The sequence below is a fragment of the Saccopteryx bilineata genome, chromosome 12 (assembly GCF_036850765.1).
Source record: "Saccopteryx bilineata isolate mSacBil1 chromosome 12, mSacBil1_pri_phased_curated, whole genome shotgun sequence".
In the NCBI taxonomy this organism is placed as follows: domain Eukaryota; kingdom Metazoa; phylum Chordata; class Mammalia; order Chiroptera; family Emballonuridae; genus Saccopteryx; species Saccopteryx bilineata.
This window is the reverse complement of record NC_089501.1, coordinates 778,069-802,359: the sequence shown is the minus strand read 5'-3', so window position 1 is coordinate 802,359 and position 24,291 is coordinate 778,069. Positions and strand designations below refer to the sequence as shown.

Sequence of the window (24,291 nt, the reverse complement as noted above, 5' to 3'; positions counted from 1 at the left end):
AATAAAAACTTATTTAAAATAAAAAATTATAATAATAAAAATAGTGATATAGAGAAAGAAATTTTAGGAGAATTATACAGAAACTAAAAAACAAAAGAACAGAAGAAGGAAGGAAGGAAAAAGGAAGTAGGAAAGAAGGGAAGGAAGGAGGGAGGGAGGGAGGAAGAAAGGAAGAGGAAAGTGGTGATAAACAAGCCAGGGTGGATTCATAGCTGGAAGTAGAGGCTATTAGCAAGCAAATGCCTAAACCTCAAAGGTTGAGGCTAGAGGAGAAGCAAGTTAATATCACGGGGAAAGAAGAAGGAAGACTCTGGAAGCCTCAAATTAAAGGTTTCCCAAGGTAAGTGGATTAAATGGGACTTGGTATAATACTTAACTTTCACTTATTTCTTCACCATAAGTGTTCCTCACACTGCAATTGCACCTTGAGTTGTGCAACCTGAGTTGATTGTGTTTTTGTCCAGTTAAAGAGATTTGGTTAAGAGAATATCCCAAAGGACCTGAAGGGATGAAGGCTGAAGATCTCGGACTCATAATCTTTGAAGCAGAAATGCAGCAGGAAGCCAAGGGGCTCTAGCCTTGTGGCTGATCTGTGGGGCACCATCTCATTAGAGTTTTTGTCTCATGGAGACTCTGCAATGAAGATCAAGGCAGGGGCACATATGCGAAGGAGTAAGAAAGAAAAAAATATCAGGATGCAGCAGACAATACTATTTAACACAAAATTTATCAAAGGAGGAACTACACTCTGTGTACTACTATGATGAATATCTGCACAGCACATGCAAGCTGTATTAGTAACCACCAACTTAATGGCTAAAATAACATATTTATTTTGGTGGGTCAGGAGTCCAGGCACTGCTTAACTAGGTCCTCTGCTTAGAGTTTCACAACCCAATTAAGGTGTCCTTTGATCTGCTTTCTCATCTGGAGGTTTAACTGGGGAAGAATCTAATTCCAAGGGCACTTAGATGGTTAACAGAATTTATTTATTTGTGTTTGTAGGACTGAAAACCTTGGCTTCTTGCTGGCTGTTGGATAGAGGCTGCTTTCAGCTGCTAGAGGCCACGTACAGTTCCTTGCTAGGTGGACTTGTCCAACATTGCCACTTACTTCATCAAGCCAGAAAGGACAGTCTCTAAAGTCTGGTACCAAGGCAGAAAGTCTTTTGTAATGTAATGTTGTCACAGAAGTGACATCCATTACCTGTGCTATGTTTATTGTTTTCAAGCAAGTCACAGGTCCAAACTGTGCTGAAGGGTAAGGGATGCTTCAAAGGCATGAATATCAGGTGATGGAAATCAGTGAGCCACCTTAGAGTCTGTATAGCACACACCATAACTTTGTTGCTTCTGAATTTTTTAATTAAAATAACCATGAACGTAAAATTTGTAATGTGAAACAAAATCTATACCGTGAGTATACCTAATGTCAAAGCTTGTCAACTCACTTCAGAATTATGTTAGATCCACTTTAAACTTTATTTCCAACATTTCCGAGTAAATCCCTAGATTGAAGAGTAAGAGCATGGGGTTTCGAGGCACATATGGGGTATAGGAATATGGGTAGTTTTTTGCTCTCAGTTCCAGAATCGATTAAAGGAGGTTAATTTTATCATTTGTATGAATTACTTTTGCAGTTATTCTGAGGACCAATAAATGTTTGTTCCTGGTATCACTATCACCAACATATGATAAAAGGGTGTTCAGAGAAGGGAGGACATGGAAATCCTGGAAGAAGTTGTGTGTTTCACTGCTCCCTTATTAAATTACCCCAAAACAAAATAAGACTTCACTAATTTCTTAGAAGAAAAAAACTCATTTCATGTTTGCCTTAAATTGCGTGCACTTGGCTTATTACCGTTTTGAACTTTTTTTTCATCATTTGCATTTTTTTTATGATTGTCTATGATCTTTATCCAATTGCTTTTTTGAGATGTTCGCTGATTTAAATCAACATATCAACCTTTATCTTTCCTATACATCCAATATCGCCGCGCCATCTGGTCATATATCTCATTTAGCGTCTGGTGCGTCGCAAGGGAAAGGGTAGAAGAGTGAGAGGACAGATTTACAGTTGCTTTTTATCCCAATAGTCAACTCCATCGCTCTCCGCCTAGTGTAACAGCGAGTACCAGGTTTACTTTAGAACCCTGTGCAGCGTTCACTTCCCAACCGGTCTTTGCAAACTTTATCCGCAGCGGCCACTAGGTTCATCAGCCGTGCTGTAACGCGGGGTCACGGAGCTTGCTCCCGGAGGCTGGGGATGCCCGGCCAGCGGCGGCAGCCTCCGCGCCCTCCGCAGCGTCCCGGGGCGCGCGTCCGTGTCCGTGCCCCGCCGGCCGCGCGTCGCGCCGCTCTGAAGCTGCCTGCCGGCTTTCCCCGTGCGCCCGCGCGTGGGGCGGGCGCCCGCCGGGCAGTAAGCAGAGCGAGCCGGGCGCCAGGGGCTTTGGGGCCGGCCAGCAGGGCCCAGAGCGCCGGCCGGGCCACCTCTACCGGCACGAGGCAGAGGCTCTGCGCGGGGCCAGGAAGGAGAGGTAAGAACCGGACCATGGGGCCGCGGTGGCTGCCGTCTTCCCGGAGCTGTCCGCGCCCTGGCACCTCGAAGCGCTTGGGGTAACTTTGCCCGCCCAGCTTCTGCCCCGACCCCACCCGGGAATGGGAGCTGCGAGGACGCCGACCCCCGGGAGCGGCGGCGAGGCACAGGCGCCCTGCCCGGCTCAGGCCAACGGCAGCCTGGGATCCGGCGGCGCCACTCACATCGGGCGCCGAGGGTCCGCTGCCGCGGGCTTCGCGCACGCCGGCCTCTGGGGCTGGAGCGGTCTTCAGAGGCGATCTTCTGTTCCCACGCTTGTCCCAGGCACCTTTGGAGTCCAAAGAAAAAGGCCGGATTTTCAAGGGAGAAAAGCTGGTCCGAGGGGACTTAAAAATCTTAGGTTTCACCTTGGGGAACTCGTGCAGTGTAACTGGGAGTTTCCTGTCCCTCGTCTGTAACGGGCCTGAATAGGGTTGAGGACACTGGTTTGGCTGATTTAGGACAAGAAAGCTGCCTCATCAAAGGTGACTTGACCTACTTTTTCTATTTAGAGATCCCCCTGCCTAAATGGAAGGGAGGAAAGGAGGGAAGGGAGAAGGAAAGGAAGGGGGAAAAAAAATTGAAAATCACCGAATTACCTCTTCACGCAGGTCTATTTCAGAGGTATACATGTTGAGAGTCTGAATTTTAGGAAGAGATTAAAAGCATAGAATCAAAATGCAGGCGGATTTAACGCAGGCCTACCAGAAGAGCGCTCTGGGCCCCGACTTCTGAAGGGCCCTGCAAACCCCAACTTTGTGCTTTTTTCTAATGACACCAAAGTTTGGTTTCATATGTGCAATTTTAACATTAATAGTACATAATATTTTTTTATTTAAAAATATGGTTAACATGTATTTTTATTTTCCCTCTCTTTTGTTTAAGGGGTGCAATATTTTCTTCAGTGCCTGGGCCTCAACTGACCTTAATTGGCCTCTGAGTTATTAGGGCTATGGCAAAAAAAAAAAAAAAAAAAAAAAAAAAAAAAAAAGGTTTTAGTTAGGAAGCATTTACAAAAAGTGAAAATTTTCCATATGTAAACAAAAAATGTAAAAGTAGAATTAGAAGCCCAATTTTGAACATAATTTAATTTTGTTTACTAAACTTTTAGAATGTGACAATCTTCCTTCCCTACTTTTTACTGTAACTCTTGTAGTTAGGTATTTTGATTTTGTAAGCTTGCACATTGCAATTGAGTTGTATGGCAGCCTTAAAAAGTATTGCTCTCTGTTCATACTCGGGCTTGGTGGCTATTTTCCTTTCTGTTATTTTTAATACCAGGGACTTATACGTGTACATATACCTGGTGTGACAGTACAGTAACTTGGCATTGTTCTTTGGGACATTAGAAAGCCAAATAAGAATTACATGAAAACAAAATATTTATATAAACAACACAAAAATTGGACCTCTTTTCACATTTGCAAAGTGAGGATCCTGGAGGAAGTTTAAGTCTTTTTTTTTTTTAATTGGTTTGAGACAGAGCTAGAAAAAGAAACATCAATTTGTTGTTCCACTCATCCACGGATTCACTGATTCTTTTTTTTTTATTTATTTTTTATTTTTTTACAGAGACAGAGAGAGAGTCAGAGACAGGGACAGACAGGGACAGACCGACAGACAGACAGGAACGGAGAGATGAGAAGCATCAATCATTAGTTTTTCGTTTCGCGTTGCAACACCTTAGTTGTTTATTGATTGCTTTCTTATATGTGCCTTGACCACGGGCCTTCAGCAGACCGAGTAACCCCTTGCTGGAGCCAGCCACTTTGGGTTCAAGCTGGTGAGCTTTTGCTCAAACCAGATGAGCCCGCGCTCAAGCTGGCGACCTCAGGGTCTTGAACCTGGGTCCTCTGCATCCCAGTCCGACGCTCTATCCACTGCGCCACCGCCTGGTCAGGCTGATTAATTCTTATACGTGCCTTGACCCAGGATTGAACTCCCTGCCTAAGCATATGGGGATGATGCTCTAACCAGCTGAGTTACTTGACCAGGGCTGAGTCTCTTTTCTTCCTCAAGAAAATGTGTTTGTCTTTTGAAGATACTAATATTAATTGAAATCTAGAGTAAGGCATTATTCATCCTAAAGCTTTATACACATACACTGGGAGACATAGTTGAGTTTCTTTTATCTAATCAGTCTCTCAAAAAAGCTGAATCACTCTGCATCCTATGCTTCTAAATGGTGACATTGTGTGCTATTAAATAAAAATGTGTTATGGGAAACCAAAATCCCCATGCTTCTTACCACAAGAATGACTAATAGGGTTGACACACTGGAGCATTCATGTTTGTTTATTTTGTAACAGTCTGAAGAAAAGATCAAGACCTGTTATGAAGCAGATGCTATAGTATATGAGCATAACAACACCTAAGCAACATGGCAGTTAAGAAGTTTCAAAACTGCTTTGGAAACTATGATAGATTTGCAAGCCTGCAAATTGCAGTTGAAATCATTTTTTGTTGGTCAGCTGGGATTATGATTTGTAGAGCGTAAATAAGAATTTACAAAAGTGTATTGAGTCATTAAATAGATTTTTTAAAGGAAAGGGAGAAATTTTTTTAATCTAAGAAAATGTTTTAAAGCGAAAATTATAATAGGCATTTACTAAGCTAAATAAATAACCAAAAGTTGCTAACTTGAAGTCTCTATGGATCTTCCTCAAACCCAGAGAATTCAGGGAGTGATTCTTAGAGACCCAAAGTATGAGACCTCAGAATAATAACCCCTAGTGGCTCTCACACACACTGTGAAATTGGGGTACAGGAGGTTAACTTCTATAAAGATAAGCAACTGGCTGAGCCCATGGAAGAATCTTCATCTCTTTCAGCCTCGGTTTCCATTCTGAACAATGCTGATAATACGAATTAGGTTGCAGAGTTGTGACTCCTAAATGGGTTATTGTATGGAAGACTTAGCGTCTCCCACGAAGTAACAGGACAGCTAATCTTAGTTCTCGTGTCCTCCTTAGTATGTATTTCTTGTTTATTGACTGAAAAAACTGTAGGATGAACAGGTTACAGTTTTGACTTTAAATATATATCAAAATCTGTGTCAAAATCTTGATAATTTTTGAGTCTGAGTAATGGGTATATGGGGATTTAATATATAGTATTTTCTCTGTTTTTGTATATGTTTAAATTTATTCATCAGAAAAAAAATTGTATGACTCTAAAAAAACCCATATTATAATGTGCATTTATAATTTTGCATTTCACTTTAAATTACAGTTTTTAAATTTTTTGTATAGACTGGAAAGATATATATATATATATATATATATAGAGAGAGAGAGAGAGAGAGAGATGGGTGGAACTAGAAACAATCCATGGTGATCTTCAAATTTTTGTGGAATTTTTTATTATAAAACAAAAAAAATGATAGTGTTGATATTTGTGAATTCTTATTGGGCTCATGGATTTTTATTATATTCTTTGAAAAGTTTGTATTTAAAACTTCAAACTGTTATAAAATCACTTTGTTGTTTTATAAAATTATAAAAACGGAAAGTAATTCAGATATATACAGAAAAAGTAAAAGTAGTATCTCAGAATCCAAATATAGCCATCCTTAACATTAAATGAAGATTATTCTGTACATCTTTCCTTGCATTCATACAAATAGAATGATAACAGACACATTAATATGTACTATGCTACTCCAGAGATACATAAAATGTTTTTTATTTCTTTCTTTTTGATCTTTGATAGAAGTTCTAAATAACAACATTGTTTTGCATTTTGATCTTTAATACTTAAGACTGTATTTTAAAATATAGCATGTATTTAAAAAATTAGTATACAACAGCTGACTTTAAATGTGTTTAAAATAGCTTTTATTTATTTGTACATAAGAAATATTTTTAGCTATTTAAAATAGACCTCATGCCTGACCAGGTGATGGCGCAGTGGATAGAGAGTCAGACTGGGATGCGGAAGACCCAGGTTCGAGACCCCAAGGTTGCCAGCTAGAGCACGGGCTCATCTGGTTTGAGCAAAAAGCTCACCAGCTTGGACCCAAGGTCGCTGGCTTGAGCAAGGGGTTACTCAATCTGCTGAAGGCCCACGGTCAAGGCACATATGAGAAAGCAATCAATGAACAACTAAGGTGTTACAACAAAAAACTGATGATTGATGCTTCTCATCTCTCTCTGTTCATGTCTGTCTGTCCCTATCTATTCCTCTCTCTGACTCTCTCTCTGTCTCTGTAAAAAATAAATAAATAATAAAAAATAGACCTCATAATTTGAAACTAGGCTTAAATGTCACCATTTGAATTTCACTAAAATGCAAACTCCCTGAGGGCAGGGATTTATCAAGTTATTGCATATATTAATAACATTTTTCTGGCCATGTAAAAGTTAATGATACAGTCAGTTATGCTATAATACTTGTTTTGAAAACAAGCATCATATCAGAAAAAACCAGGAACTGCATTATTCCATAAGTAGGTGGGACATAAAAGTGAAACTAAGAGACATTGATAAGAGTGTGGTGGTTACGGGGGGAGGGGGGAAAGGGGGAGGGAAAGGGGGAGGGGGAGGGGCACAAAGAAAACTAGATACAAGGTGACAGAAGACAATCTGACTTTGGGTGATGGGTATGCAACATAATTGAACGACAAGATAACCTGGACTTGTTATAGTTGAATATATGTATCCTGACTTATTGATGTCGCCCCATTAAAAAAATAAAATTATTTGCCTGACCTGTGGTGGCACAGTGGATAAAGCGTCGACCTGGAAATGCTGAGGTCGCCGGTTCGAAACCCTGGGCTTGCCTGGTCAAGGCACATATGAGAGTTGATGCTTCCAGCTCCTCCCCCCTGTCTCTCTCTCCTCTCTCTCTCTGTCTCTCTCTCTCCTCTCTAAAATGAATAAATAAAATAAAAATTAGAAAAAAAGAAAAACAAAAATATAAAATTATTTTTTAAAAAAAGAAAGAAAAGCATCATTCCAATGCAATTGAAATATTAGGGAACAATTTGAGCATAGGGTGAATTTTGCACTTGCTTATTATGCATGATTTTCTCAGAAATACATACTAAACTGCAGCTGGCAGACTTGAGCCATGTAGGAATACACAAAAAGCAAACATACCCACACCTCAGGCGTCTACCAGTACTGTGGTTCACGGTGTGTTATCCTGAAAGATTGTGTTTTGCTGTTCTTATGCACATGTGAACTTTTCCAAGTTCACAGTCATTGAGCATCTCAAGAATGCTTACAAGTCTTGATTCAAAAATGTGTGACAAAGGAAAGCTTCAGTTCTGAAGAGAGCTTGAGATACTCAAACATTTTAAGAGAATCACGAGAATATGTGGCATTTCCTGAGCAGCAGGAATAAGGGAATAATCCACATTGTGGATTAAGACAGGAAACATCACAAAAATAAAAGAAACATGTATGGCTGGAATAACTTCATGTTTTGCAAAGTCAAACAACAAGGCTGAAAGAAATAGAAGAAATGAAAAGATTGTTAAGCATATGGATTGAGCAGTCTTTCTCACAGTCAGAGTGAAAGCTCCTGTCTCTGTACAGACTCCTTGAACGAAATTGCCACATCCTACAGACGTGCTTGTTTCAGCATTAGCAGTGGCTGGTTTGGTGGTTTTAAACATCGCTGACCTGATGTGTGGTCCACCTGGTTATTTAGCCAGAAAGAAACTAGAAAAGATTATAGACAGTTAGCTAGTATATATTAACTTATTAGATGTGCTTGCCAGGAAGGAACATGAGAACTTAACTAAAATAAACACAGAAAGAGTGAGTTCATTTGCTGAATATAGGTCACTTGGAGGAGAAGGAAATGAAGGTGACTCATATCAAGAAAAGACTGTTTAATATATCCATGAGTCCACTTCTGTTGGCATCTTTCATCTGGAACCTCTGGTGAACTTACTGCATGGCATAATAGCAGCGGATCCAAAGTCAATGACTTCCTGGTTGTCCCTTTAGCCATTTCCAGGGTATGGAGAAATCAGAAAAACTTGAAGTAGAGCACAGGGATTATTTAATTAAAGCAATCAAATGGCAAGTTTGAGAAAGGTTTGCTGCTGTTCCTTCAAATTAAGAATTATAGAGTGATGATGATTCAACCTAGGACCCACCCTTTCCCCTCTGTCGCTTGAAAAATGTAATTTTGTAAGAGGACATTTAAATTTATTGAATCTATAACTGAAGGGAGAGAAAACAAGAATGCAGTTGATTTGCTCTAGTAAATCCATATTTAGATTGAAACTGTACATGAAGCAGTATGTTATGGTGGTTGAGAGAGCAGGTATAGCATCTGCCTGCCTGGCAGTGAATCTGGGCTCTACCATTTGTGAATCCAGGCAACCAGTGTAACTTCCCTACAGCTCAGTTTTTCTCATCTGTGAAATAGGGACAGTAAAACTACCTAGTTCAAAACTTGTAAGGATTAAATGATGTAATATTTTAAGATTCTTAGAAACGTGCCTGGCACATAGTAAGCAAGTGCTCAGTAAATGTTAGATGCTGGAAAATATATATATAGTAGCCACAGTAGTGGTAGTAGTAGTAATAGTGCTCTATAAGGATTAGGAATATGGCAACTAGATACTGCATTTCCCTTTGCTCAACTCATCTGAACTTAGTGCAGTCTCACAATTCAAGAATTACAGAGCTATTTGTTTTGAGTTTCTGTATGCTGTCTTTTGTGTGTTAGTCTCTGGATATGTCTGAAATGTCAAGTATCTGCCCTATATATATGGCTCAGTTTTATAAGAACTGACTAAACTGGCCTGACCAGGCGGTGGTGCAGTGGATAGAGCGTCAGACTGGGATGCAGAGGACCCAGGTTCGAGACTCCGAAGTCACCAGCTTGAGCGCGGGCTCATCTGGTTTGAGGAAAAGCCCACCAGCTTGAACCCAAGGTTGCTGGCTCCAGCAAGGGGTTACTTGTCTGCTGAAAGCCTGCAGTCAAGGCACGTTTGAGAGAGTTATCAATGAACAACTAAGGTGTCACAATGCACAATGAAAAACTAATGATTGATGCTTCTCATCTCTCTCCGTTCCTGTCTGTCTGTCCCTGTCTATCCCTCTCTCTGACTCTCTCTCTGTCTCTGTAAAAAAAAAAAAAAAAATGACTAAACTGAAAGTCCACCAAAGAAACATGGTATTCCAGGAATTTTGGAGGTAATAAATTTGTGGTGTTTTAAGTGACTAAGTTTTTTATAACAAACTTTGTAACAAATTACCACAAACTTGTTTTGAATGACATAACTATTTTTTATGTTGCCCATGTGTCGAAATGATTAACACTCTTGGGGCCACCTGACTGCATGAAAGGAAAACCTCTAAAGTGGTATTGGGAACCACAGTGAATTCAAGTGTGATTCCCAGGGCCTCTCAATAGTGTCTTGTTTTCCAGATACTATTGAAGAACCATTCTCACCTAATTTTCCTGATTTAAATCTAGGAAGGAATGAGTGTCTTCTGCTGCATAGACCTGTATTCCAAGTCCATCATAAAATATAGATTTTTAGATTAATGCAAAGACTCATATTTAATAAGTACTCAAATTTGTCTATTTGTTTTCAATTGCTTTGTAACAAATCACCAAAACTTAGTCACTTAAAACACAAATTGATTATCTTACAGATTTTGTGGGTCAGGAATCCATGCTTGGCTGAAGAGGATCTTCTGCTCAGGGCCTTACAAGCCTGCAATCCAGGTGTCAGCCATGCTGCTACACTCTTCATTTGGAATCCAGGGTCCTTTTCCAAGCTTTGAGGAGGCTGATAGAATTCAGCTCCTTGTGGTTGTAGGACTGAGGTTCCCCATTATCTTGGTAACTGTCGGTTGGGGTCTTTTAGCTTACAGAAATTGCTTGCAATTCCTTGCCTTGTGGCCCCCACAGGCAGTTCACAACATGGCGTTTGCTTTCTAACAGGTCAGGAGAATATGTCTCTCTACTTTCCAGTCCCTCTCCAATCTTATAGTGGAGTCATATATAACAACATAATCACAGTACCATTTGCCATATAATGCTATCTAATCAAGGGAAGATCTGTCCCATCCCATTTACAAGTTTTGCCCACACTCAGGGGAGGGAATTACAGGAGGTATGCACCAGTGGGGAGGAATGTTGGACACTATCTTAGGATTCTTCCTACCACAGTATGTGATAAAGTGAAATATTGAACATGGCTGAAGATAATGAAATGTGACTTTGTCTGAGAAGAGAGAATCAGAGAAGTCCAGCATAGCCTCTAGGCATGTTATCTAATTTCCTTGAGTCTGAATAAAAGCCAAGCTTCCATTGGTATGGAAGCTCAGAGGTATACACCAGCCTAGGAAGCTAGTGGTACATGAAAAGACTCATGCAGTGTGTGAAAACAAAGGCCCCTGTGGACCCTATGGAATCCGGAGAGCCACAATCCAATCTCTGATGCGAAATTTTAAAGATTGTCTAGGATTTTCAGTGTATTCCATGAAGTATCATTAGAAGATGAAATGAGAAAATGAAACCACATAATATAATTGCTTGGGAAAATTGAATTCTAAGACAAAAAGAAAAAATAGGATAAAGGCCAAGAGCTATAGTGGGGTTGCCCATCTATGTAGGCAGACATCAGGTGATGACATCTATTCCTTGGATAACATCTGACTGACTGTAACAAATGAATATTGTAGCCAGTATCATTTACATTTATATCAACTTTCTGTTCTTAATCATAGATAATTCCTCCATATTTATACATTATACATTATATAGATATATAACTGCACAGCATCATGCCAAGTCTTTTCATTTCCTTTCTCTGTTGCTTGAAAGATCTAAACCAGCATTGTCCAAGAGAAATAATAATATAAGCCACATATGCAATTTTAAATTTTCCAATAGGAGCATTAAAAATGAGAAGAAATGGGCAAAATTAACTTTACTAATGTTTTCTTTAATCCAGTGTTTCCAGAACATTATCATTTAAACATATAATCAATATAAAAATTATTAATGACATTCTTTATCTTTGTGCTAAGTCTTTGCAGTCCATTGTGTACAGCACATCTCAATTCAGATGAGCCACATTGCAAGTTCTCAACTGCCACATGCAGCTAATGCCTACCATACTTGACAGCACAACTCTAAAGTTATCAGAGTCCTCTGACCATGGGCATTTAACTTTCAGTCTCATTTCTCTCTGTACCCATTTTCTAATCTTGCCAACCACAGTCTTTATTCATTGTTGTCCTATATAATATAGTAACTTTTAAATATATGCCTATCCTTCTTCTTTCCTTTTGCTGTGAATTCTAGACCAAGACAAATGGTCTAACACTGACTCTCCCTTTCTTCTGATTTCTTTCTGAACTTTGGGATCCCGGCAATTCCAAAATGTCTTTAACCCTTCTCTGTTCCGTTGTCTCTGTAGAGAGACATCTTTTAAGTTCTTCCTCAGAGTCTAATAAAGACATTACTTTTATTTCTTTTTAACCCTACACCTAAAGCATTGATTCAGGTATTGGTCATCTCTCACTTGGGCATCCTGACTTATTAACCTGCTTATTCCAAAACTATTCCAAACACTGTTTTTCTATCTGAATGTTGTTATCCTTATCAGTCAGTGAACATTTATTGAACACTCACCATTCTAGACAGAGAGCAATTCTAAGTATATACATGATGGGGTTGTAAGTTTATAGCTGTTCAAATGGAAAATAATACAATAATTAATAAAAATACAAGAATAAACTCTGTGGTTTGTGTACTCACAGCCATAAACCTACTTTTGCCCCAATCCACATACATACCAATTAATTAAGCTGATACTTTTAAAATACACATACTCTCAATGTTTATTTCTTTTTTTTTAAATTTTTTTACAGGGACAGAGAGAGAGTCAAATAGAGGGATAGATAGGGACAGACAGACAGGAACAGAGAGATATGAGATCAATCATCAGTTTTTCATTACAACACCGTAGTTGTTCATTGATTGCTTTCTCATGTGTGCCATGACTGCGGGCCTTCAGCAGACCAAGTAACCCCCCGCTCGAGCCAGCCACCTTGGGTCCATGCTAGTGAGCTTTTTGCTCAAGCCAGATGAGCCTGCGCTCAAGCTGGCAACCCTGGGGTCTCGAACCTGGATCCTTCCGCATCCCAGTCCAATGCTCTACCCACTGCGCCACCGCCTGGTCAGGCTATGTTTATTTCTTTTAAAAAGTTACCTGAATATACTCCAACTGAGAAAATAAACAAATCATGACATAAAATACATATAAAACTAGATAATATAATGTATCTATAACATACATTATATACTTTATACATTATATTTTATATCCATCAATATAACATAATGTATGATGGAAACCTATAGACAGATAATGAAGGCCATAAAAACCTGGAGTGTGGAAGGTGCACTTCAGGCCACTGTGTTAAGGAAAGGCTACTGCAAAATATCTACAAACCTTGAGCTGTCTTGGAAGAGTGAGTGGTTAGGAAGGAAAATGCTTCCTCACCTGAGCAAAACAGAAATGAGAACACACAAGGAGAAAATGTGCCTTTCCAAGCCCTAAAAATAAGGATTAAAATCCAGATGCTTTACAGAGTTTTCTGGTGTCTCTCAACCCTGCTCTCCTTGCCTGTCTTTTAGTTTATTAGTTCTGAACCCTGGCTTCACATCCAAATCCCTGATAAGTTTGTGAAAAAGATGTCAGTGCCGGGTCCCAACATGGGTCTTAGATAATTAATTAAACCACCTCTAGAGTTGGCTCCAATCAGAGACCTGCTCTTAACACCTGCAGTCTTGATTCAGTTCTGCCACTCCACTCAATATTTTGACCCATATTTGGAGTAATCTTCTATTCCACATAAAGCCATGTTATTTTGGAGGTAAAGGGACCTTATATTATTTTGCCCAACCTTTCATTTTACCACTGAGGAAACAGGTCTAAGAAATAGTAAAATCACATAGCTGTTTAGGGGTACAGCTAAGACTAAAAGCCTTCTCTAAGTGGTAATGCGAAATGGACCAACTACATAACAGAATGGTATGCTAACACTGGTACTACAGCCATGGACAGACAACTAAGGATCAAAGAGCAATGCACTGAGTAATTAGCCTAGAAATACAGCCCAGAGGTCAACCAGGAGTGGACAAAGCTGAGGTCCTGCAAACAAGGAACAATAATTCAGAGACCATTCAAAACTACATAAAATAATGGCTCTCAAACATCAGTGTACATAAGAATCAACTGGGAACTTATTAGAAATTCATCTTCCTGGGTCCCTTCCTGGCTCAGCAGTTGTGCAGTCGAGCCAGGGAAGGGTCATTTTTAACAAGCCACCCAAGTGATTCTGATATAAGTGATTTAAGGGCACCTGCCAGGAAGCACTAAAGTCTAACTTAAGGTTTAGAAGATTGTTGGATTGTAGATGGCTTCCAATAACTGGCTTCTTAGCACTTGGAAAGTGAAGACTGGAGGGTGGGTGGGTTATGGGTCTGCACCTACCAATAATAGGAAGTCGGGACACAAAGTAAGCAAAAATAATCGAGATCATCCCTGCAGGAATAAATAAATTTAGAATTTATTAACTGAAAGATAGCAGCCAAAAGTGCCCATTCGTATTTCTGTCTTTAAGTGTAATCCCCTGGGGGAAAGAAATTTTTTAAAACTATTTTCTCTGAATGGCTCAGCTCTATCACATACAAGCTAACAAGTAAAGTAATGCTACTTCTGTTATTTAAAAATTTGCCAAGAATTTTTAGAATGTATCTTCTTATATGGATCTTCCAGCACCCTTTAAAGTGGACAGAGTAGGTGATGTTACCTCTCTTTCACTGATGAATAAACATTCCTGAGTTCCTCTGAGAAGCAGGGAGAAAACTAAAAGCCTACATTCTCTAAAACCTGGTTCTGTGGAAGCAGAATGAAGTAGTTTAGACTGTAAACTTCAGAGCCAGGCAGACCTGGATGGAATCTTAGTTCCAATATGAACAATGTGACCTAGAACAATTTATCTTCTCTGAGTTTCAGTTTTCTCATCTGTAAGATGGATATAATAGTGCCTTCCTCATAAAGTTGCTGTGAAGACTAAGTGAGACAACTTTTTAAACATGTCTGACACATAGTTGCTGAATAAGTGTCCCTGCTTGAGGATAAGTAGAGAAAGTCAGCTTTAAGTAAATGATTATTTTGGGTATGGAACACATACCAAAGTTGGGGTCTGATTCTAGTTAATGAGAAGAATAATGAAGGAATTTTGATTTTCTGGGTTGCCTGGCAACCACAACTAACTCAATACCACAAGTTCCCAAAGTAGTTTTTAATCAGATCAGTAAATCTACTGCTTTACTTATGGGGCTCAAGGTTATAAGAAGACAAAAGGATTCCTCTCTGAATTTGAAGTTGTGCCAGAAAAAATAAGTGATGTCCTGTCCCAACTCCTTCATGTCTTTGTACTGAATTGTCTTGGATGTTGGTGACAGAAGACGTAGGCCATCCATTCAATTGTGTTGAGACTGAGAATCCAGAAGGCAGGGTGCTTGTGCCTTTACACCAGTGATTTTTCTACCGTTGTGCTGTAAAAAAATTAAAACACTCAATACTTGACTATTTAGTCAGAGGCACTGACCTCTTTTTCCCTTTGTCAAATAAAAAAAATAACAGCCAACACTACAATAGCCATCCAGTGTGAATGAATCAAAATTATGCCTATTTTTGTGTATATGTCAGATTGGCAAAAAATATACTTTGGTGGGTACTGTAATTGGTTTATGTGTGCCGTGAGATGAAAAAGGTCAAAAATTGCTGCCCTACACCAATGTAGCCAGTCAACGGCCATTGAGTGCCAGGAGTAAGAAATACAAAAACACTTCTCTTTGTCCCTTAAGAATTTCAAAATCTAGGACAGGAAATTAGTCCATGTGGAAGAATAATGAAGCAAATCATTCCATGAGTGGCTTTCCATGCCTTTGCCCCCGGCAGTATTCTAAGCATTATGGACTGAGCTATACAAGTGGATATAGCAGGTCTTAAATACTCACTGTTAGGATTATGCTGTCAAACCAGTTGGGAAGAATATCCCACTTTGGTTTCCTCTGTTAATATCAGATCAACGGTCTTGAAAGGAGGCCTTAACTGATGGAGAGGCATGAAGCTGAGCAGCGAGGGTCCTGAGCTTCCACCCGTTGTGGTGATTTCCTGCCTCTGCTACCTGAAGCATGTGACTTCACCAACCTTGTGCCCTGCTTTTCTCATTTGTAAGCTGGCCATGATGATTTAGATCCTACCTCTCGTGACAACCAGTGTGGTGCAATTAGATAATAAATGTACAAGTTCTGAACAGATCAGAGCCATTTCTGAGCTAATCTTCATCAGTTTACCACTAAGTTTTCATCACACTTCTTTGATTCTCCTTGTACCTTCCTTACATCTCCTTATTCTTTTATAGAACTACTCAGCATCTTAAAATTTAAAAAGAAAAAGGTGAGCGCTGGAATTATTGTGTTTATTTGCATTTCAGTTTGCCTCCATCACTTGTATCTTTGTGTGCTAACTTCCTATGTAGGGAAGATCGATTGTTTTGCTTAATATATCCGTTGTGCCACATTGGCATTCCTGTGTTTATTTACCCCCCAAAACATGACTTAAGGCCTACAGGCCTATAGCAGCTGGTTGATGAATCCTGTCTAACATTCCTATAGCACTGTGGGCACATACCAAAGGAGCACTCATGCTCATCACCTGCCCCTGTCAGTTCTTCTTCTTCTAATAAAGTGCATCTGTTTTGGTGACTGAATAAAAACACACCAAGAGGAGAAAGGCTGGGTGTGGAGCAAGATAATCAGGGCAGTGATGCAGTATCAAGGATCAAGGCAGTTTGGTAACAGTTTATGGAAACAGAGGCCAGCTGGAAAGCACCCGCCGGAGTTCCTCTTATCTTCGTAGAGGGTCACACTCCTGGAATGTACGTGGCCCAGTATATCCCCCAGTCAAGATTTTAAGGGGATAAGATATTCATTAGCTCCCGTCTAAACTGTCACAAATGGTTTACATGGTCTTTCCCCATTACAGTCATTTTAACATTTTGTCAAGGATTATAAATTTTTAAGGAAGGTCAAACCAAAGTTCAGTGCTCTTTAATATTGGCTTTAGTGGCTATGTTTGGAATCCTGAGAGAGTGATTAATTGAAAATACCCTACTTTTTAAAAGCAAAACAGCAGGGAGATTAAGATTTGCAGTCTGGTTATTTCAGTTCTCACTACTCATTGTTATTATTTTTTTTTAAATTTAATTATCCAGTAGTATATAATCCTGTGTTTTATTTAAAAGAGGAAAAATTAAACATGTTCAAGGTGCTGGTCTATCTTCAACCTCAACATCTCAGCGTTGGGAGGAAGTGATAGTTAAGGGATGCAGAATGATTGAAGTGTATTTGAAAGCAAGTTGAGTAAAACAACAATATCACTAAGTTATAGGTCTATATTGTTGTTTTAGTTATTATTATTATTATTATTATTATTTGCTTTTAATGGTTTACCTGGTAGCATTCCTAGTCATTACTTGGTGAGAAAAGAATCCATGTCCAAGATGAAAAATCAGAACTTCAACAACAGCAATATCTTTTTCTGTTTTTAGTTCTGTAGATGATTACACTGTTCCTTTTTTAAAGCTTCAGCTAAGTCATTTTTACTTCTCTATGTATATTTTTTCAATGAAACAAAATCTGTGATACCTGATATTTTATTAACAAGTGTTCTAGAAATACTCTGTCTCAAAAATACACTAAATATAGCACACAAGTTCAAGGGTTGGTTTTGAATGTTAATTATAACTTAAAAAATCAATCTAATGAATGCTTCACATTGAAACCTTCAGTTGTTAAGAAACCTGGTGGTGAATGATACACATCCTACAGCTCTGACATTATGATTAAATCATGATTAAATATGTGACTCAGATCACATATTAGCATTTTTACCATATGGCTGAAAGGGTAGAAAATATATGTGTAGGGGAACAAGTCGGTGACATTTTGACCATCTGGTAAATAAATATGCCAGTAGCAGGAATTTTAATATTTATTTAATTATATGGATGCAACCTTTAATCTGAAATAGCCTCTAATACAGGAAAGTAGAACTGAATTTATATTTCTCAAATAATTTTTATCTAACTCACAATACATTTTACAGTCTACTATGTGCTCTTAAAATCTGACATCAATTACATGTTTATGTTTATGTTTACTTATTTATTAGGGCTCATTAAAGTGCCTAACTGGAAATATCTTCCAGGAGAGGCCGCATGAAGGGATCCCACACACAGGCTCAAGTGCTGAAGTTCTGCTCTGCCGCCCACCACTGTGTGGTTTGTGGTAAACTACTTGGCCTCTCTGAGCCTCAAATTCTTCATCTGTAAAGAGTGAATAACATATTGTCAAATAGTATCTCTCAAAGTGTGGGTCATGGGGGGCCATGGATTGATTCATTAAAATCGTATGAGAAACTTGTTCTAAATACCAACACATAGCCCCTGCCCCCAGAGGAGATTCTAAGTCAGTATATCTTGGAAACAGTCTATGAATCTGCACTTTTAGTCACTGTCCCAAGTGATTCTGAGGAACACTGAATCACTGTTATGGAAACTAGCTGGTTATAGCTCTTAGCTCCCTTTAAAAAATGTAGTTAGCTAATCCTAATAAATACTAAAATGTCTGTTAATAATTTAATGTTATTAGGAAGCCTAATGCTAAAAATATACTTTTCATATCCTGGAAATTTAACACTTGACAGCACTGGTTTTTAAAATATTCCAACTTAATTGAAAATAATAGTTCATCTTGAGTAAGTAATACTGATAATTCATTAAATATATGTCTCAATTCTCCTTGTTTAATCAGACACTTTTTTTTTCTTGCACAGGAAACCACGTTCGTGCACTAGATCTAAATCAGGAGCCCAGATGAACTTACAGAAGCTGGCATGGGATTCTTAGTCTTTCAAGATCCATACGTACCAAACCCTTAATCACCACAATCCCAGTGTCGGGCTTTCTCTGGTTTTGTGAGGATTTAGCAAAATTCGGATGATGGAAAAGCAAGGAACTTAATTAGTGACTTCGCTATCATTTAATATCAATGGAAAAGTGAGCCAGACGGCAGTACAGTCATGGAAAGAAATTCAAGTTTATGGAGGAACCTAGTAGATGAACACCCAATCTGCATAAACTGGAAACAAGAGGCCGAAGGAGCCATTTATCATCTTGCCAGTATTTTATTTGTAGTAGGTTTCATGGGTGGCAGTGGATTCTTCGGACTTCTTTATGTCTTCAGTTTGCTGGGGTTGGGTTTTCTCTGCTCTGCTGTCTGGGCTTGGGTGGATGTCTGTGCCGCCGACATATTTTCCTGGAATTTTGTGCTCTTTATTATCTGCTTCATACAGTTTGTTCACATTGCGTATCAAGTGCACAGCATAACCTTTGCCCGAGAATTCCAACTGTTGTACAGCTCGCTTTTCAAGCCTCTGGGGACGTCATTGCCAGTCTTCAGAACGATTGCTCTGAGCTCTGAAGTGGTTACTTTGGAAAAGGAGCACTGTTATGCCATGCAGGGGAAAACCTCCATTGATAAACTTTCTCTGCTTGTATCAGGAAGGTTTGTACTCTTGGTGCTTGAATGTCTTTTTTCTATTAATTATTAGCTTGTCTTCCTTTGTACTACATTTTCTATCTCAGCATAGCATAGTCCGGGTGGCATTTACCACCATGAAGCATGGGAAAGCCCCTGGCACATGGGTCATGGACATAGGCATTTAGAGGCCATAGTATTATTTACCTGGAGTAGGAATTAATCTAGAACCTTATTATTTCTACTTAGAAATCAAAGGTATGAATTGGTTTATCTGGATATATTGTCTTTCCAAGCTAATTACTGAAAGTCAGAAGAGGATGATGCTGGCTTGGAATAATTAATGCAGTACTTATGTTGTCATGCAAAATATTTTAAATAGACTCAGACAGGGCATTCTTTTAAGTAACGAAGAATATTCCACTTTATAATGATCTATTCTTCAGTAATTTCCAGCAATTCCAGCAATTGCCCGTTTGCTAGAAGCAAGGTAGGGGCACCTCATTTTACATACGCATATATACACACACAGTTGACCCTTGAACAACACGGGGGTAGGGACATTACCCCGCACAGTCACAAATTCATGTATAACTTTTGACTCTCCAGAAACTTTACTAATAGCCTACTGTTGACCAGAAGCCTTACCCATCACTTAAACTATTGGTTAACACATATTTTGCATGTTATATGTATATATACTGTATTCTTACAATAAAGTAAGCTAGAGAAAATAAAATTTTATTAAGAAAACCATAAGGAATAGAAAATATATTTACAGTATTTATTGAAAAAAACTGCTCATATGTAGACCTACACAGTTCAAACCTGTGTTGTTCAAGAGTCAATATTATATTTATATAAATATACATATTCACACACACGTGCACATGCACACACACATACTTTGAAAACAAAGTTTGGGGGAGGAAACAGTGATTATGTTATTTAAAAGATTAAGTATTTAATTTACAGGGATACTCCTTTATATTCTTCGGTGATCTACTTAATTTAAAATTTGACTCAGTGCACTGAAACTTTTTATTTACATGTAATATACATGTGTAAATGGACACACATCATAAATATACCACTGGATGAATTTTTCCCAATATTCCAGAATCCTAACTGTGTGAGAAACATCAATACATGAATGTTACACAAGGTTTGTCACTTATTGTAATGTATAAATTTAATATTTTGCTCTGCAAAATTTTAATAGCTAAAAAGGTCATCAGTTATGTGTTGGCTTTCTCCTTCCTCATAAATGCTGTTCTTTGTGTTTGGGTAGGATCAAAGTGACAGTGGATGGCGAATTTCTACATTACATTTTCCCCTTCCAGTTCCTGGATTCTCCTGAATGGGACTCGCTGAGACCCACAGAGGAAGGCATTTTCCAGGTAAAGGAATATGAGCACACGTTGACCACAGCCTATTCCAAACATAAACAAACACAACAGCAGCCTGACCAGGAGGTGGATAGAATGTTGAACTGAGACGCGGAGGACCCAGGTTCAAAACCCCGAGGTTGCCAGCTTGAGCGCGGGCTCATCTGGTTTGAGCACAGCTCACCAACTTGAACCCAAGGTCACTAGCTTGAGCAAGGGATCACTTGCTCTGCTGTAGCGCCCCCCCCTTCCTGTCAAGGCACATATGAAAAAGCAATCAATGAACAACGAAGGTGCTGCAACGAAGAGTTGATGTTTCTCATTTCTCTTTCCTCTCTGTCTGTCCCTCTCTCTGTCTCTCTCTGTCTCTGTCACAAAAAACAAACAAACATAAAACAGCAGCAGGTGACAGAGGAATAATTTATATTTAACTTTGGAATATACTATGCAGCATGCATGACTCCCCCAAGCATTTTGACAGTTGCTGATTATTATGTTATAAAGGTCCAGCAAAAGGAGAGGAGTGGATATTTCATAGGACAGAAAGGAGTCCAGGAGAAATATTCTGTAATTTTTATTTTTGCTTTACTGCATATATGGAAATTAAAATTTAATTGAGACTTGACAGTACACTAAACTCTGTCACTGTGACTGTTTAGAAAAAACACCAGGAACAAAGAATCTGCCCTTATTAAAAAATAAATGATTTTTCTAATTTAAAATTTTAAATGCTGATGGATTACAGTTTTTTTCTAGCAACAAAATGCTAAACTTCCTGTTCCTCTGTTGCCACATATGATAGTTTAAAAAGATAATCAGAGTATTATGGTATATACTGTTTTCCTATGAACATGTAACTTACAATGCATGTAATGTGTACAATTTGTACAAATACAAACTCATATACATATGCACAATAGGTAAATAAATTCTATTTTGTGCTATTGAAACTGGATTAAGGTCAAAGGTCCACAGGACTGGCTTGGAAATATTTCACATTAGCTAACTTTATTATATTTTAGTATAAGTAACTCTCACTTCAATAAAATGCTAAATATAGATATCTGAACTTAGAAAACAGATAAGTTGGAGATGGGCACTGTGTTGTGACAATTCATGTTAAAATCATATATAGTAATAAGTTTTATAGTTTCTTTTTGTATTTTTTGCAATATGTTTTTGGTCAGTGGGCTTTTTAACCTAAAAAAACAGAATGGAAATGCATTTAAAATTTGGGGCACAGCCTGACCTGCAGTGGCGCAGTGGTTAAAGCATCGACCTGGAACGCTGAGGTCGCCAGTTCAAAACCCTGCACTTGTCTAGTCAAGGCACATATGGGAGTTGATGCTTCCTGCTCCTCCCCTCTTTCTCCCTCTCTCTCTCTCCTCTCTAAAATGAATGAATGAATGAATGAATGAATGGATAAATAAATAAATAATTTGGGGCACAAAAAATGTGGCAGAACTTTTCTCGCTCCCTAATCTTTGTTTATATGTGGTTTTATTTATTTATTTATTTTAGGTAACCCTCACAGCAGAAACTGATTGCCGATATGTATCTTGGAGGAGAAAGAAATTATATTTGCTCTTCGCTCAGCATCGTTACATCTCCCGCCTGTTTTCAGTTTTAATTGGCAGTGACATTGCAGATAAACTCTATGCCTTGAATGACAGGGTATATATAGGGAAAAGTTCTCACTATGATATTCGGTTACCCAACTTCTATCAACTTTCAAGTCCTGAGAAGCCCAGATCACCCCTAATAGGACATTTTCAGAATTCCAGACAATATTGTGATAAATGACATTAAAGTCTGAAATATTATCATTGTAAAAAAAAAGACTCACTTCAACATTCCCCTGATGAAATAGCAAAAGACAGAAAATTGAACTCCCTCATATTTTTATAAATCAAACTCAGAGGCAAGACGCCATTGCCAGCTGTTTTATTCATCTAAACTTCTGCGTTGTGAATAAATTTTGCCAAGTTTTCTGTATTTCTTATTTGAATAAGTGGGTGGGGGAGGATGAGTATGGGCACTTTGGCCTTTTCTACATCAGAACTAGGAGAATGAAATTTTGCATTTTCAAGTTTTGCCTCAGATTTATTCAAATCTGTTGTCTTGCCTACTATGAAGTTAGGCATGGCTTCCCTAGAAACAGCCCGTGATTGCTCTCAGCAGGAGAGTGGGTTGATGTGCAAACACATCAGTGTTTCCAGAATTCACTTTCTGCTGCAACCTCTGATGAAAGCAAGATATATTATTGTGGCAGGTAGCAATATTTATTTTAAATGTGAAGTTATTGAATATGACTAGAAAGTAAGATAAATGTGAGATGATAATATACCCATCTTGAAGACTATCCTGTTTCTACACATCATTCATCTGCTTAATCTTTACAATAATATATTTTAAAAGAGGCACTTCATGGAAAACAAGAATGAATAATAATTGCTGAGTAAAAAGAATACCTGTGAACAAAGAGTAGAAATGTTATCCAGCATCTTTATGCCACATGTTCAGAAGAAAGGGAAAACGTGAGTGGTGTGACCGGGCCATGGGGACTCGTAGCAAATAAGGTGGTCAGCCTTATGGCCATTCCTTCAGCTTTGTAAAGAAGAGCTTAAGAAGGAGATAGACTCTCAATCCCAGATCCAATCCCTATTTTGGAAAACTGGTTTTTTGAACATCAGATGTAGGCCATGTTCTTTGGTAGAAAGATGTATCATCATAAATGTAACAAATGTGTATTGAGCACCTACTATGGCTCCAGGTGCTGACCTAGGCGATGAGGATACATCAGGTAACTGGCAGAGGTCCCATTCCTCACAGAGCTTACATTCTGTGGTGAGGAAGACAGATAATAAATCAGAAAAACCTAGGGTTAGAAAGAGGGAGGTCTGTCACTGCAACAATGAACTACTCGGAGACCAGATGACCTGCTCCGAGGGGCCGAGGGGAGGCAACTGCCCCAGTCAGCAGACCAAAAGACTGAAGCCCCATCCCTAGCCTTCCTCAGATATTTATTAGCAAGTACAAATAACTCAAGCAGACAGCTGAAGTTTTCAGAGGGTGAAGTAAAGGACAAGGAACATGCTGACTTCTGATCTCTGTTCTGAGTGCCTGAATATCTTCCATATTACTGAATCTTATCCTGCTGTTTTACTGTTTCCAGTACGGGCCAGAGAGGCCTCTGGACTCTGGTTCGCTCAGGACTTTTGCCCGAGGGTGCCTCGCTGTCTCTGATTATTGTCCTAACTCTGCATGTTTACATAGCAGAGGTCCGTGGGGAAAGATAAATCAGGAAAGATGGACAGGGAGGGGCATTGCAATTTAATAGGGTGGTCGAGGAAGGCCTGAGTGAGAAGGAATGAAACCTGAAGAAGGTGAAGGAACGACCCATACAGATATCTGGGGAAAGAGTGGTCTGGGAGAGAGGAGAGCCCAGGAGAAGGAAGGCCTGCAGGGATGAGCAGCAGCAGCCAGAAGGTCAGTGTGGCCAGAGCAGAATCAGCACTAGGGAGAGAAGGCCAGGAGGTGATTTGGGGCAGATTAGGTGAGGTCATTCCACCCATTCCTTCTGCTGTTGGTTGATCCTTGCATGTGTCCTGAATGGGGATCAAACCCTCAACCTCTGCATGTAGGGACAATGCTCTAACCAACTGAGCTACCTAGTGAGGGCCTCTACCTTATGTTTTAATAGCATCACATGAGCTAGACTGCTGAGAAT

At 39.0% G+C, this 24,291-nt stretch overlaps 1 protein-coding gene across 1 annotated transcript; it reads left to right on the top strand.

The window, feature by feature from the left end:
- Positions 1–2,066: 2,066 nt before the first annotated feature.
- On the top strand, positions 2,067–22,550 carry POPDC3 (popeye domain containing 3). The gene is made up of 4 exons (XM_066248011.1): positions 2,067–2,536; positions 18,470–19,200; positions 20,465–20,573; positions 22,083–22,550. The coding sequence occupies exons 2-4, from the start codon at positions 18,716–18,718 to the stop codon at positions 22,362–22,364; spliced, it is 876 nt and encodes a 291-aa protein (XP_066104108.1). The 5' UTR covers positions 2,067–2,536; positions 18,470–18,715; the 3' UTR covers positions 22,365–22,550.
- The last annotated feature ends 1,741 nt before the right edge of the window (positions 22,551–24,291 follow it).

Bases quoted from the DNA above. Each gene is read 5' to 3' on its own strand.
- POPDC3 (XM_066248011.1), top strand. From the start codon at position 18,716: ATGGAAAGAAATTCAAGTTTATGGAGGAACCTAGTAGATGAACACCCA. The intron at 19,201-20,464 runs GTTTGTACTCTT...GTGTTTGGGTAG, and splicing joins TCTCTGCTTGTATCAGGAAG to GATCAAAGTGACAGTGGATG. The intron at 20,574-22,082 runs GTAAAGGAATAT...TATTTATTTTAG, and splicing joins CAGAGGAAGGCATTTTCCAG to GTAACCCTCACAGCAGAAAC.